The sequence below is a fragment of the Rattus rattus genome, chromosome 7 (genome assembly GCF_011064425.1).
Source record: "Rattus rattus isolate New Zealand chromosome 7, Rrattus_CSIRO_v1, whole genome shotgun sequence".
Lineage (NCBI taxonomy): Eukaryota > Metazoa > Chordata > Mammalia > Rodentia > Muridae > Rattus > Rattus rattus.
In genome coordinates this window covers 43,650,379-43,663,731 of record NC_046160.1, presented here as the reverse complement: position 1 = coordinate 43,663,731, position 13,353 = coordinate 43,650,379, and the positions used below count along the sequence as shown (strand labels likewise).

General features: G+C 43.7%; 1 protein-coding gene across 2 annotated transcripts in view; it reads left to right on the top strand.

The window, feature by feature from the left end:
• The window catches only part of Sntg2 (syntrophin gamma 2), a 202,725-nt gene that overhangs the window by 130,045 nt on the left and 59,327 nt on the right, over positions 1–13,353 (top strand). For both annotated transcript variants that reach the window (XM_032907580.1, XM_032907581.1), the window contains one exon: positions 11,521–11,650. In XM_032907580.1, coding sequence (XP_032763471.1) covers positions 11,521–11,650 — 130 coding nt within the window. The remainder of the gene's footprint in view (positions 1–11,520; positions 11,651–13,353) is intronic.

Genomic DNA, 13,353 nt, shown 5'->3' with positions numbered 1-13,353 from the left:
GTAACTACATCTATTTTTGCCTTCTTTACTTTCTTTCACCAGTGTTTTGTAGATTTCAGTAGGTAGTTCCTGAACTTCCTTAAGTTTTCTATTTTATTATTTTGCAAAGGAGATTGTCTCTTTTAATTTCTTTTTATGTGGTTTGTTCCTCATGTTTAGAAACACTAGTGATGTATGTATGTTGATTTTGTATCTTCAGGCTACAGTGAATCCCTGTGTCAGTTTACACATAGCTTGTGCGTATGCGTGTGTGAAGTCTTTGTAGTGGATCAAGTAATCAGCAGGGAGTGTCTTCTTTCTTTCTTTCCTGTGTGTGTGTGCATGTAGCTTTCCCTCTTTTCTTGCCATCTTGCTGTTTAGTACTTCCAATGCTATGCAGAAAACCAGCAGTGAGAGTGGACATTCTTAGCTTGTTCCCAATTATAAAGGAAATTTGCATCATTTTATCATTGAACATGATGTGTGCTGTGGTTTTTTTTTTTTTTTTTTTAACATTCCTTGGTTTTGTTGAGGAATGATCCATACCCAGTGTTTTGAGACTTTTTTTATTATGCTGAATTTGTCAAGTGTTTCTTCTGTCTCCATTGAAATGGTCATGCATTTATACCCTTCACTCTTTTGGCCTAGTGTGTCCTGTCTATTATGTGTGCTTAACTATGCTTTTATCTCAAATTCTAGATGGTTACATAAATGATCATTTGTTATTGTGTTGAATTTGTTTGTTAATATGCATGTATTCCTCATAGCTCATATTCTTGTCTGGCTTTGAGGTCAGACTAGTGGTAGTCATAGTCTTTTGGGAGTTACCTTAGCTGGGTTCTATCTTTTTTGATTCTTTGGAAAAGTTTAAGAAGTGTTGATAGGTTTTTGTTGTTGTTGTTGTTGTTGTTGTTGTTGTTGTTGTTGTTTTGTTTTGGTGGTGGTGGTGGTGTTGGTGGTAGTGGTGGTGGGTTTTGTGGTTGTTGATGGTGGTGGTGGGTTTTGTGGTTGTTGATGGTGGTGATGGGTTTTGTTGTTGTTTTGTTTTGGTGGTGGTGGTGGTGGTGGATTTTGGTGGTGGTTGGTTGGTTGGTTAGTTTTGTTTTGTTCCTGTAATGTTTTGTAGAAATCAGAAATGCCACCAGAGAATGCAAACTGTTAATCCACCCTCCCTGAGGATTGCTCCCTGAGGGTTTCTGCCTCACTCTGGTTCAGCCTTAGTCTTCTGTGTGTTTCCAGGAATTTCTCTTCTACATTACCTTAACCTCCTAGATTATGCAAACAGCTGGTATAAATGGTCCCCTGTTGCAGCATACAACCCTTCCTGTTCCTACAGATCGTTTGCAGTATCTTCCTGTTCATTTCTGATTTTCGTCTTCTCTTTTTTTTTTAAACCTTTCAAATTTTTATCAATTTTGTCTTTCAAAGAACCAACCTCTAGCCTTATTAGGCTTTCAGTTGCCTTTCCTTTAATTCTTGTCTACTTTTATTGTTCTTGTTTGTTTGGGGGAGACATACAGATATGCACATGTGTAAAACACACACTCAAATGTTAGTTTCAGTTTCTCTTCTATGTAAACAGAGACAGATTTTTCTGCACAAGGAATTGTAGTGTGAATGACACCCCCAACCCCTACTGAGTGCTGTGCAGGCCCACATGTTGACATTGTTGCTGCTATTGGTCTTGAATATATTGTATTAGGGTGTGTGCGTGTGCATGTGTGTGCGTGTGTGTGTGTGTGTGTGCTTGAAAGGGAATTTCTTAGGTTGGTTTATACTCTTGGGGACAGGGTAGTCTAGTGCTTTTCTGCACACAGAGAGACATAGTACCTGGTAGCTGTTTAGTCCTTGAAACTAGACGCCTCAAGAGCTACCACCCAGTATCAAAGCCAAGGAATTTCCTCAACAAACAGTGGAGTTTAACTTACACTGATAGAAGGAAGAAGCTGGAGTGTGTTGTCACAGGAGGATGGTAGCAACAGTGATAAACACACTCGGTGAAAGACATCAGGCAGGCATGCGCTGCTTTTCTCTCAGACCTCTTTTTATCCGAGCCACATACTGGCAGATGCTTTCAACCCTAGGGCAAAGCTAGTGAGTGTTCATGTTCATACATTTTTGTGCATTATTTAACATTTTCCTCATAACAGATTGAGGAATCCCTTTAACATTTCTGTGATTGTCATGGTGATAAAAATCCTTCAGCCTTTAGTCTAAAGGACAACCTTGCAGGCATTGTATTCTCACTTGGCATTTCTATTCCTTCTAACACTGTAAAGGCACTAGCCCAACCCCCTCCTGACACTCATGGTTTCTCCTGAGAATTTGAACAAGAATCTGAGGGCTGATCCCTTATACATGATACTTTTGTTCTCTTTTGCTGCTTCAGAGTTCTCCCTTTTGAGCATTTGATTAATACATCTGGCTGTGCCATTTTGAATCGATTACTCTAGGGGTATTTCAAGATTTCTGGGTCTGGATTTCTGTATATCTCCCAAGATTCAGGATGATTCCAGACACTGCTTTCACCTGTTGCTTCTTTTCTTTCCATGTGGAACTCCCATCAGTGTGTATCTGAAGGTTTCCCGTCAGACTACCAAGATTTACTTACTCTTTTGTTTCATTTTTCCTGCTTTCCCCTCTAATTGTCTTATTAAAAATAACCTGCATTTTACCTCATTAACTTTGTCTTTTGTACAATTAAGTCAGCTGTTTAATCTGCGTCTGCAGTAGAAGTCACAGTTGATGGTCATCAGGGTTCTAAAGACTATTTTACCCTGGCTGTGATGGGCTACCCCAGTACTGTGCGTTCTATGGGGCTGCTAACCTGGAACTGGGTTCGTCAAGTGGAATGTCTTCCTCTGAGTTTCTAGGTGACACTGATGAAATGTTAAAAAGATTTCTGGGTAGTCCATGCTGCTCTGGTCTGTGGTTGTAGGGCCTGGACATTAGGTGTAGGGCCATCTCAAGATCCTGCAGAGCACTGTGTGAAACATTTCCATCCAGGCTTGTGGAGGCAAACCTTTCTCAGTGCATAGGCAAGAAGAACTGGAATTGAGCTCTAAGTCTTGGAATCACAGAGGGTTTACAGTAAGATGGTGGGAGACAGGCCTGCCTTAGAGACTTCACAATCGTCTCCCTAGAGAACTTTGGCTGGACATAGATATTCCCAGCCTATAGATGGGAGGTGTTTACTTGAGCTCCCAACCTGTCGAGAACTACTGGAAACTAAGATCAGCAGGCCTGGTTCAGTGTCAGAAGTTGGTGGGTCACCCGTGTGGGTTGGTTTGTTCATAACCCAAGGAGCTTCATGAACATCCAGGGACCGTTTAGCATCTGCTATGACAAGATCAAGCTTGCCATGTCTCCCTGTAGGTCCATGTGTTTGTAGGGCAGAGCTGGACCCACAGCTGAGAGACTGCCCTGAGTTATAGGGAAATGCTCAGATGATCAAACCTTCTTCAATGATCCTGATATTAGGCTCTTCCCTTGTTGGATGGTTTCAGAAACAGGCTCTGAACCAGGTTTAGATGTGACCAAGCTCTTTGAGACTTTCTTGACTGTCTTTAAATTATACCACACAAACAGAAATTAATTGTTTAGTGAGAATTTGAGGGCGGGATATGTTGATATGAAACTAATTCATAACAACAACCTGTATGTTCTCAGAGGGTCTCCCCCCTTCCTCCAAATGGTAGAGCAAGCTCAACTCTGTAAGGGCAGAAAGGAAGATGCCTAGGATCCTTCAGCCATGTTGCATTATAGACTGCTCAGCCCCAGATGCAACCTTGCACCTTGGGGTAGCTACGGAGATGCCTCTCTCAAAAGCTCATCTTGACGACGGATGCTATAAAGAAAGCAAGCTCTCATGGAGTGAATAAAGCTAATGCTTTTCTTAGCTTTACCAAACTGATTTTTTTTTACTATGGAACAAATCAGTAAAATCATAGCAGCTGACACATGACAGTCACTGCCTCTTTGAGCTCTTCGATTAAGAGCCATCATTAAATGATCACTGTTGGGGTCGTGCTAGGTTAAGATCAAGGTATTGGTCTAGCTGGCCCATCATCCAAGCTAAAATGCAAGGCAATATTTATGCCAGGAGACCATCAACAATCTTTCTAACAGTGAAAAAACTGTAGACCTGAGCAGAGGGTTGGTAAAGCCCAGAGGCAGTTTCTGTGAGAAGAGAGCTCTGAGGGTGGGTCCTGAGAGGCATGCAGGGCTGGCACCTGGAGTTGCCCTCAGGTGCCCTCTGGGGCCTGCGCTGGTGCTGCTTGTAGGTGACCTTTGTTCTGTCTGAGCAAAGGGAAGAGAAGAGGTAAGCTGAACACGTCACCGCTGCCTGAGATGGTTTTGTGAAAGTAACATAAAGTCTAACTGTAGGCACAGAGGGGCTGGGAGACAGACACCTTGAGCAGATGTCTTAGGAACGTAAGACCAAAATGAAGGAAGACCGTTTAGATTTGAGTGAATGTCTCCAAAGAAGAGCCGTTAATCTTCATCGTCTGGTTGATTACATCTATAATCTATATGTCTATAAAGAGACGTGCCTCTGGGAAGGCCATAATACACTAGGAAATAAGGCATCCATTTTTATAGGCTGCTACCAGGTCCTCCACCTCTCCAGAAGACAGCCATTGTTTGACGACCCAGTCCAGACTTTGTAAGGCAATCTAATAAATCCTCTTGGTAAATATATAATATATAATACATATACATATATATACATATATATATATATATATATATATATATATATTTACTGGTTCTGTTTCTCCAGAGACCCTTAATACACAAAACTAACTAGTGCAGGAGCCCACACTCACCTACTATCCTGTGTTACGTGATCCTTTCCAAGATGCACGGTCTCTATCTTCCCATACAGAGAGCCCCTTTCTCACCTCTTGTTTCATGCCGGCCTTGAAAAGGATAAGGAGTCATTGGCCTTGTTCTTTCTGCACTTCAGGAAAAGGGAGCAGAAAGGCAAAGGGAAAGGAGTGGGAGGAAGTGTAGAGTACAAGGTTGGGTCCCGTTGCCCCATCTGTTCAGGTTCTACAAATAACAATGAAGTTTTGTTTCGTAACTTAGAGTGAAACCCCATTTGTTCCGCAGCACTCACCTTACATAAGAAGAATCAGTGAGAACCAGATGGGCTTCGCAAAGTCAAAACAGAATCAGGCACATTGCAGATGAGCACGTTTGGCGAGGTGATAGTGCAAGTCCCAGCCATCCTGATAAATGCTTTGATCTGCTTTGCAAAGGGTGGTGCCATGTTTAAACACTCATTCGACAAATTTACAGAAAGCTTCTCTATAGAATGTGTCAGGCGGTCAAGGCCTCCCACAGTACAGTGTTCTCAAAGCCTGTGTGCCTCGGGTGCCAGCCTCGGCTAGAGTGCAGAAGCAGAGCCCTGAACACCACTCATCTCCGTAGGAAGGGAGGCCTGCTGTGCGACTGAGGATTCTGGTGTGTGACAGTGAAGGTCAAGTCTTCATGGGAGTTGTCAGTACTGGGGCCCCATGCTTGTCCTCTAGCTGAGTGTTTATTCTGAATGCTGTTAAAGACTCAGCCGCAAGCTTAATCTTTCCCACAACCACAGAATCTCCTGTTGTTACCAGGTAGCTGTGTCAGATGCCTTGGCAGAAGAGCAGCTGCTTTGCTCTTCTTCTTCTCTCCTAAACCTCAATTCGTCCTATCCAGGAAGGGCTCCTCTCTGCCTGGGGACCTCACAACCTTGCCAGCAGCAAGCAGGTGACAGGATTGCCATTTCGTTCTCAGTGAACTGTCTATAAATCCACAGAGAACCTCGTTCTATAGACAGAAGACTGGTGGAAAGAGATAATGACTTGCTACATGGGTTCCCGACAGCTGTGCTACAGCTGTTCAGTGGGATCAGTATTCTGCGGAAGCCACAGATATTCTTCTGAGTCTCTCCCTTAGTCCGCTGCCTTGGCTAGTGACCATTTATATATGTTTGTCCTGATCTGAGTCCCTGCAGTTGGGTCCAGCAGCAAAATGCTTCTGTAACTCTTCCCTTTGCCATCCTCACACTCCTGCCCTGCTGCCCCAACCAGCCATCTTTCTTCCAGATGTGACTTCCTCTCTCCCTCTGAGTCTGACTCCCTCAACCTCTCTGTCTGCCTCTCCCCCTGCATCAAATATCAGCTTCTCCATGTAGAATCTGTCATTTCTATCTCTGGGGATTATTCATCTTGACTGTAAGGGATTAGTACCCTGTGTGCTGATGGATACTGAAGCCTCCACTTTCAGACACAAAGATCGCTTCTTAGCTGAGCAAGATAAACTCATCACAAGTCTTCCCATTTGAACGCTAAGTTGATTCTGCTTTCCTTTGTGTGTAGAGATTTAATAGGCTCTCAAGATCCGAAATGAAAATAAATAGGAAGAGGTTTTAAAGTTGGAAGAATTGAATCATAATAGATGAAAGAAGGATAGGATGTGCATGACTTTCTCCCCAGAGCCTGCTCCTGGCTGCCCGCTGTGCTCACAGATCTTTTCATCTCCTGTCAGTGGTAGAGGCATGTGACTTCTCTACTCCTAACTCACTGCGGCAGGCAGAGTCATTTTATCTTGACTCTCTGTCCTCAGTTTACCAGCTTCTTCATCTTTAAGAACTACGGGGTGGTTAAGAACTTTTCACAGTGATAAAGAAAAGGACCTAGTCACTAGTTCTTATCCAAGAAAATTAATGGCCAGGTTCAGAGCCTCAGTGGGGAAAGGAGATGGAAAAGGTTCTAGAGGCAATGACTCTCCCAGGGTGGGATAAACTGGCACATTAGATAGAGTCTAGACCCTTGGGGGCTGCTGTGACAGAGCTCCACAGGCAAGGTGCCAGACAGCATCAGTGATCTGTCTGTCATTGAAGAGCATGGAATACCAGATCATGTATGGAGAGTTGTTCTGGTGACCCTGGGGACTGTCACCAGATTCTCACTTTGCTCTCATATGTAGAAAGTGACAATGGACCTCCTTCTGGAGTCCTACAGACAACACTGATGTTGACAGTTCTTTGGCCTGCCACCTATGAAGACCAAGTCTTTCCCAGGGACCATCTACCCAGATTTCTTCTTTTGGGTGAACTGTCTTTCTTATATGAAGCTGAAAGGAGACTTCTCAACTGTGCTTTACAAATGACGCCTGCTTCCTGCTCAGCATAGACATGATCCTAAGATAATAAAAATTGCCAAGCAATTTTCTGGCATAGAGAATTCTGTTGTTGTTGGTTTTGCTTTGTTTATCTTTACTTAGATAAAACCTATTTCAGAGCTCCTGCCAGGTTACCCAGGTAGCAATGTGACTCCCATGCATTTTCAGAGTATGGTCCTGTCCCAGAAGGAAAAGGGAAAATGACAGCCACTAGCCATAATAGCCAATGTAGAATTACCAAACCCAAATCAGAAGCCAGGTACAAATGAATAGGGAGGTCAGGGAGAAATGAGTCATGTGCTCCTGGAGACAGCAAGCAGTTGCCATGGTTTCAGTGCATGGTATCTTATAGTTTCTCCAGATCAGATGTCTTTAATATCAGGTGCTAAGAAAGGGCTGGAGTCAGAAACCCCTCCTCTCTCCTGGTGATGACTGTGGGTTCTTGCCTTTGCTAGCCTGGCCTTACGAGTACACTTGGATAAGTGATTAACATGTATAAGCTCAGTTTCCAAATCTCAATGATAACACCCTCATAGGGTGAGGATAACACCATTGCAGTGTTTGAAAACTGATGCACTGTGTTTATTACAAAAGGAGGGCATCTGCCAGCTGGTTCTCCTTATTGTTCATTTTAAATACCATTGTGTGTGAGATGTGTAAAAGATCCTCATTGTCCCTCCCATGTTATTTAATCATTGACTTCTAAGACTTACAGAGAGATACAAAGAGAATTAATATACTTTCATTTCAAAAGCATAAGGATTCTTTGCACATTGTCGACATATTTGAAGATACACATTCAAAGGGCAGAGATTCCCAATACCAATGTAACTCTAGCTACAAGTGATCCCACACTGCCTTCTAGTCTTTAAGGGTACTCATCCCCACGCAGGCATGAGCACATGTACACACATGCACAAAGAATAGTCATTTCTAAGAGGCAAAAATAGGAGAGGGGCATACAATTTTGTATTCTTTCCTTTGGGTTTAACTACCTAGGTAACTCTCGAGACAGGGTCTCCCATGGCTAGAGCTGAGGCTGGCTCTGAACTGATTCCCCTGACTCTACCCATTGGACCCCGTGAAATATTTTACTTATTTTCTTGCCTCTATAAAAAGCAGTGAAATCCTAGCCAGAAAACATTGCCCAAGGCTCCTGGAGAAGAATTTAAGCACCAAGCAGACTAAGAATTTATTTTAAATTTCCTGTCAGTATCCAAATAAAACAGAAACGGCACAAATGAGCAGAGGGTTTGTTTCTATGTTGAGCAATGTGCATGGTGTGGATGAGTCCTAGCTTGTCCCAGCTCCATGAGCATCTGGACAGTACAATTCCCTGGTACATGAAGCCCTTTAATAAGCCAATCTATTTATTGGTGAAGTTTTCTCAGAAAACCCTTCGGGTATCATTTAGCATTTGGTCTTGATATAAAAGTGAGACTTCTATTGGAACAAGTTAAAAAATACCAAGTTTGGAAATTATGACGCAAATAAGGATGAAAGTTTAAAAATGAGGAATTTGATGGGCAGATCGATTCACATGCCACCACCATCACTGAACTCTGACATAACTTCAATATGTTTCTTTCAACTGGCTTTGAGAAAATCTAGCAGGTTTTCATTTGCAGAAGACATAATCAGAATATATGGTCACTAGCATGGATGTGGGTGTGCAGTGATACAGAATGGTCAAGACCAGAGAAAGCAGAAGGAGTTGCTACTTGAAATTCAACTGTTCCTTCAACGTTACATGACTTTTGCATGGCCTTTTGGTGAGAGTAGACAGCAGTTAGCTGCTGACCATGTAGGTGGATGCCACAGCTCCCTTGGAAGCAGTCCTGTCCTTGGAGAGGGATAGCTATCTTGAGGGGGGAGTATAAGACTTTGCTGGGGTAGGCACAAAGCTTTGGGCCTCAGGATCTCTGGATGCACAAGGGACTATATATGGCATTCCAGCATCTTGGAGAAAGAGAGACGGGGTCTCTATCTCAGATGAGAGCTCAAGTATACTGTGGAAGATCTCCAGCCATCTTCCATATCCTTAATCAATAGTTTTCTCCAATGTAGAAAGAAATTTTATATAATACTTTCATAAAGCATAATCAAATCCTGTTAAAATTCTTTTGGTCCCATTAACTGAGAGTCCACTCATATCCAGACAAAGGACTTGACATTACTCCGTCATCATAGGTCTTCAAACATCATCCTGGGTGGATGGTACCCTCCCCACTGACAAATGAGGACCAGAGCCCTGGAGTCTGCTTATTATCCTGTTTGTCTGAAGAATGAATAGAGTCCAGGTCTATTTTTCTCTATTCTCGATTGAATTTATCAGCTTCTCTGTAGCCTCTTTCAGGCTCTTGATCGTTTTTACCAGAAAGCTTTAGAATACTGGCCTGACATTTTGCTTACTTTAATATCTGTGTGTTTAATAGTTGAGGCACTTTGGGCTTTTTGCAAGAGCCCCTTTGCAAGGCTTCTTTGTGTTTCTTGTGTTCTAATTTGCACATCTGTTGGTTTGCATATCTTGTCTATATTTGGGGGCAGTAGGAGTCTTCACATCTGGTATACAGAGAACGGCAGAACCCCAACACTTGTTCCTCTTGCAGAAATCTTTCTTTGGGGGCTGGCTTTTGGGGAAGCAACCAGGCTAGCATCTCCCACTCTGTCAGACAGTCATCATGCTGTTCTCTCTCTTCTGGTTGTCCCTTCTCCAGCTGCTACACTGACCAAATTGCTCCATAGTGAGCTAACTCCTTCTCACTGCCTGACCCCTCCACAGTGGACAGCTTACATGCTCTATTTCTAGACAAGACATGTCCCCAGTGCCCACACTTGACTGTTCCACCACCCACTCCCAGCTCTACTTGGGAAGCCTCACAAGAAAACAGATGGCCCAAACCAGTGTCCCTGGTCTGGCCTTGCCCACATGCTGGGTCCAGTTACTCCAGCACAGCTGCCCTGTGATCTGAGTCTAATCTCTCCACTAATTTCCCCTCCTGCCACCTACCCAGGCTGGCTTCCCTGAGCACTCTCCTTGCCTGGTTACTCCAGCAGTTAACAGTTTTCTCTTTTATTCCACTCTGTCTCTTTGGCCTATTTACAACACATTTTTTTTTTGGTAAATTTGTCATCCATTTCTCATCATGCCATTTCTTTGCTCAGAGCCTCTCAGTGACTTTCTAGTGCAGTTAGAATAAAGTCCATGCCCTTGCGATGTCCAAAATAAACACAAGGACGGATTTTTAATGCTGTCCCGTGCCACGTAGAGAAAGTAATAATTTGTCATGCAGAACACACAGGTCTAAAGCAGCCATGCCTTGGAACCAAGGAACAAGGAACCTTGAAATGAAGGAATTAGAGACAAATGGCTCTACCTGGAAGACACAATTGAAAGAAACAAGACAGTTATGAAGGCAGCGGCAAAGAGGCTTGGCCCATTCCCTAAGCCATTCTGTCAGCCAGCTGCACCTTCACTTTAAACTCACCTCCACCTTAGCTTTATCCTCTGGCAATGCCTTCAGAAATGCATTCATCACCCTTCATATCCTACCAAGCTGGGAAATCAGCTGGAAATAATTAAATGTTTCATTCTCCTTCAAGAACTGCTTATTAAGGTTGAAACCATCAGGGATCTCTGTTTTAAAAAGAAAGATTACTCACTCATAGGAATGAAAACTCTTGGTAGCTCTCCCCGCTTATGCCCTCCCCCTTGCTTCGCAGAACTCACAGATGAGAGCTTATTACAACATGGTTCAGTGTGGACTGTGGATAGATACATGGGCAGTGTGGGTTTTAGGGACAGTTACTGGCGGTTGAGTCAGCCTTATGTCAATCACCTCCCCTTGGTCACACTGAAGCAAGGACCCCAGGCTTCTCTGGAGCTCCACTGTGGATCCTAATTGTATGCACTGGGACACCCCAGCCCCTATCAGCACTGAGTGTGTTGGTGTTTAATGGAGTGTTAGGTTTCAGGTGGTAAGGTGGGCTTCAAACTAATTACATCTAAGATGCCTATAAAATGATAACTCTAAGATTTCAACCAGAGCAAACCTTCTTTCCCATCTGACCGGCTTTCCTTGTGCCTATTGAATTTGAAGCAGCTCTTAGTGAGGGAGCTCAGTGTGGATCCTCACTTTGGTAAGGCTAGTCCATTATACCTGTTGTTGACTAGAGGATTAAGACTGTCTGTCTGCTTTTTCACAAGTGTGTCACAGCTGAGCATAGCACAGCACGTGCTGGAAGCACCTGGCCCCTGCTGGACTCCCAACCAGGTGTCATGCTCTAGCTGACTGGCTCCCTGGTGTTGTCCCTTTTGCTGGTGTCATTCTCCAGCTGACCTGCTCCCTGGTATCCTCCCTCCTGCTGCAGGTCCAGTGCATTGGAGGTGCTGGCCCTGGACGGAGCCAGCACAGGAGCCCTTCAGTTCTCCACTGCCCAGGACTGTGCCGATTGGTTGCGTGCAATCTCAACCAACATCAATGAACTGACGCTTCAACATGTGAGCATAAAGCCCAGGGCTTACTCCCTCACTTGTTTGCATTAGCAGTAATGATGAGAAGCTTCCAAGGATAAATTAACCCACTGTAAGGTTAGATCTGCATACAGAACATACACTCGTTTCAATTGATCAGAAATCCAGCTCAAATAACTAAAAGTTAACCTATTAAAATGTGTTTAGATACAAACATTGGAAACCCCCAGGCTAGATCCCTCTCTGTCTATCTCTCCATCCCTTCCCTCTCATTCTTTCTCTTACGCACACACACACACACACACACACACACACACACACACACACACACACACACACACTCTCTCTCTCTCTCTCTCTCTCTCTCTCTCTCGCTCTCTCACACACACACACACACACACACACACACACACACACACACACTCCCTCTCTCTCTCTCTCTCTCTCTCTCTCTCTCTCTCTCTCTCTGTATATTTCTCTCTCTCCCACTCCCTTCCCTGCCCCCCCATCTCTGTTTCAAACTATCTTAATACAATGTGGCATTTGGATAAACTACTAACTGGGATAAAAATATGATACACACACCCTGGTTTTCCTCTGGCCTCCCCAAGTATGTGACACACACATAAACATGAGCACAAACATTTACACACACACACACACACACACACACACACACACACACACACACACACACACACACAACTCTCTCTCTCTCTCTCTCTCTCTCTCTCTCTCTTATTTTAAAAAAATAAAAATAAAAAGGGCATACCTAACCAAATATACTGGTCCAGAAAGAAGCATTCTATGCCTTGGGTGATAAGTTTAATGTTCGAAGTCAGTAAGATTTGTAAAAGAAAGAATAAGTGGAGATGAGCTGGGGAAGGGAACATCAACTGCTTGCTGAGTCTCTCATGAAGTACTGCAAGCTGTATCCATGTAGCTGTGGTAGGACTGGCCCACGGCCAAGGACTTGGCCCAGTTCCCATCTTCGTTCCCTCCCAATACTCATGCTGCATGTTTGCTCCACATTCCTTTATCTGCTCTTGGCAGCTTGATGCAACCTGTGATACCCTGCATCACACAGCCTAGTGCCTGCTGGCCCCTCCTTCCTCAGCTCCTGCCTATCCTGGCCATTGCTTGAGAGAAGTTAGCTGAATAATCTGAGATGCTTACAGATGCAGTCATGTGAGAGATTCTACTCTGAAGGCATGAGAGTTATCCTTTAATGGTGTAAAAATAAACACATTCCTACAGTCCCACTTTCAATATTCCATACATTGAATCCCTATGATATTGGATGGATAATTTTTTTAATTAAATAACTAAATAGATAAATAAGCAAACAGAAAGGAGACAGGTGGGGCTGGATTAACATTAGAATTAATGCTAGTGAGTGCATAGTTCTCCTTATTGGGTGACCATCACAGGTGACCCTTGGGCAGCATGGCAGGGCAGACATGTGGGCTCACAGCATAGGGTGCATCTCCCTATGAACTTCCATTTCTTCACAGTAAAATTGTTGAAAGTCACATCTACATGTCTACATGGTTCTGAGACTTAGGTATGGAATGGACTACTCACTGTGGGCCTTGGTCATTGTAATATGACACAGAATAGAGGCCACCTTCCTTTTTTTTTTCAACATGGTAGAGTCTAAGCATCTATCACCCCCCAGCTGCCCTCACTTCGAGGACTGGTATTTGGGAATGATGACATTAATGCACTTG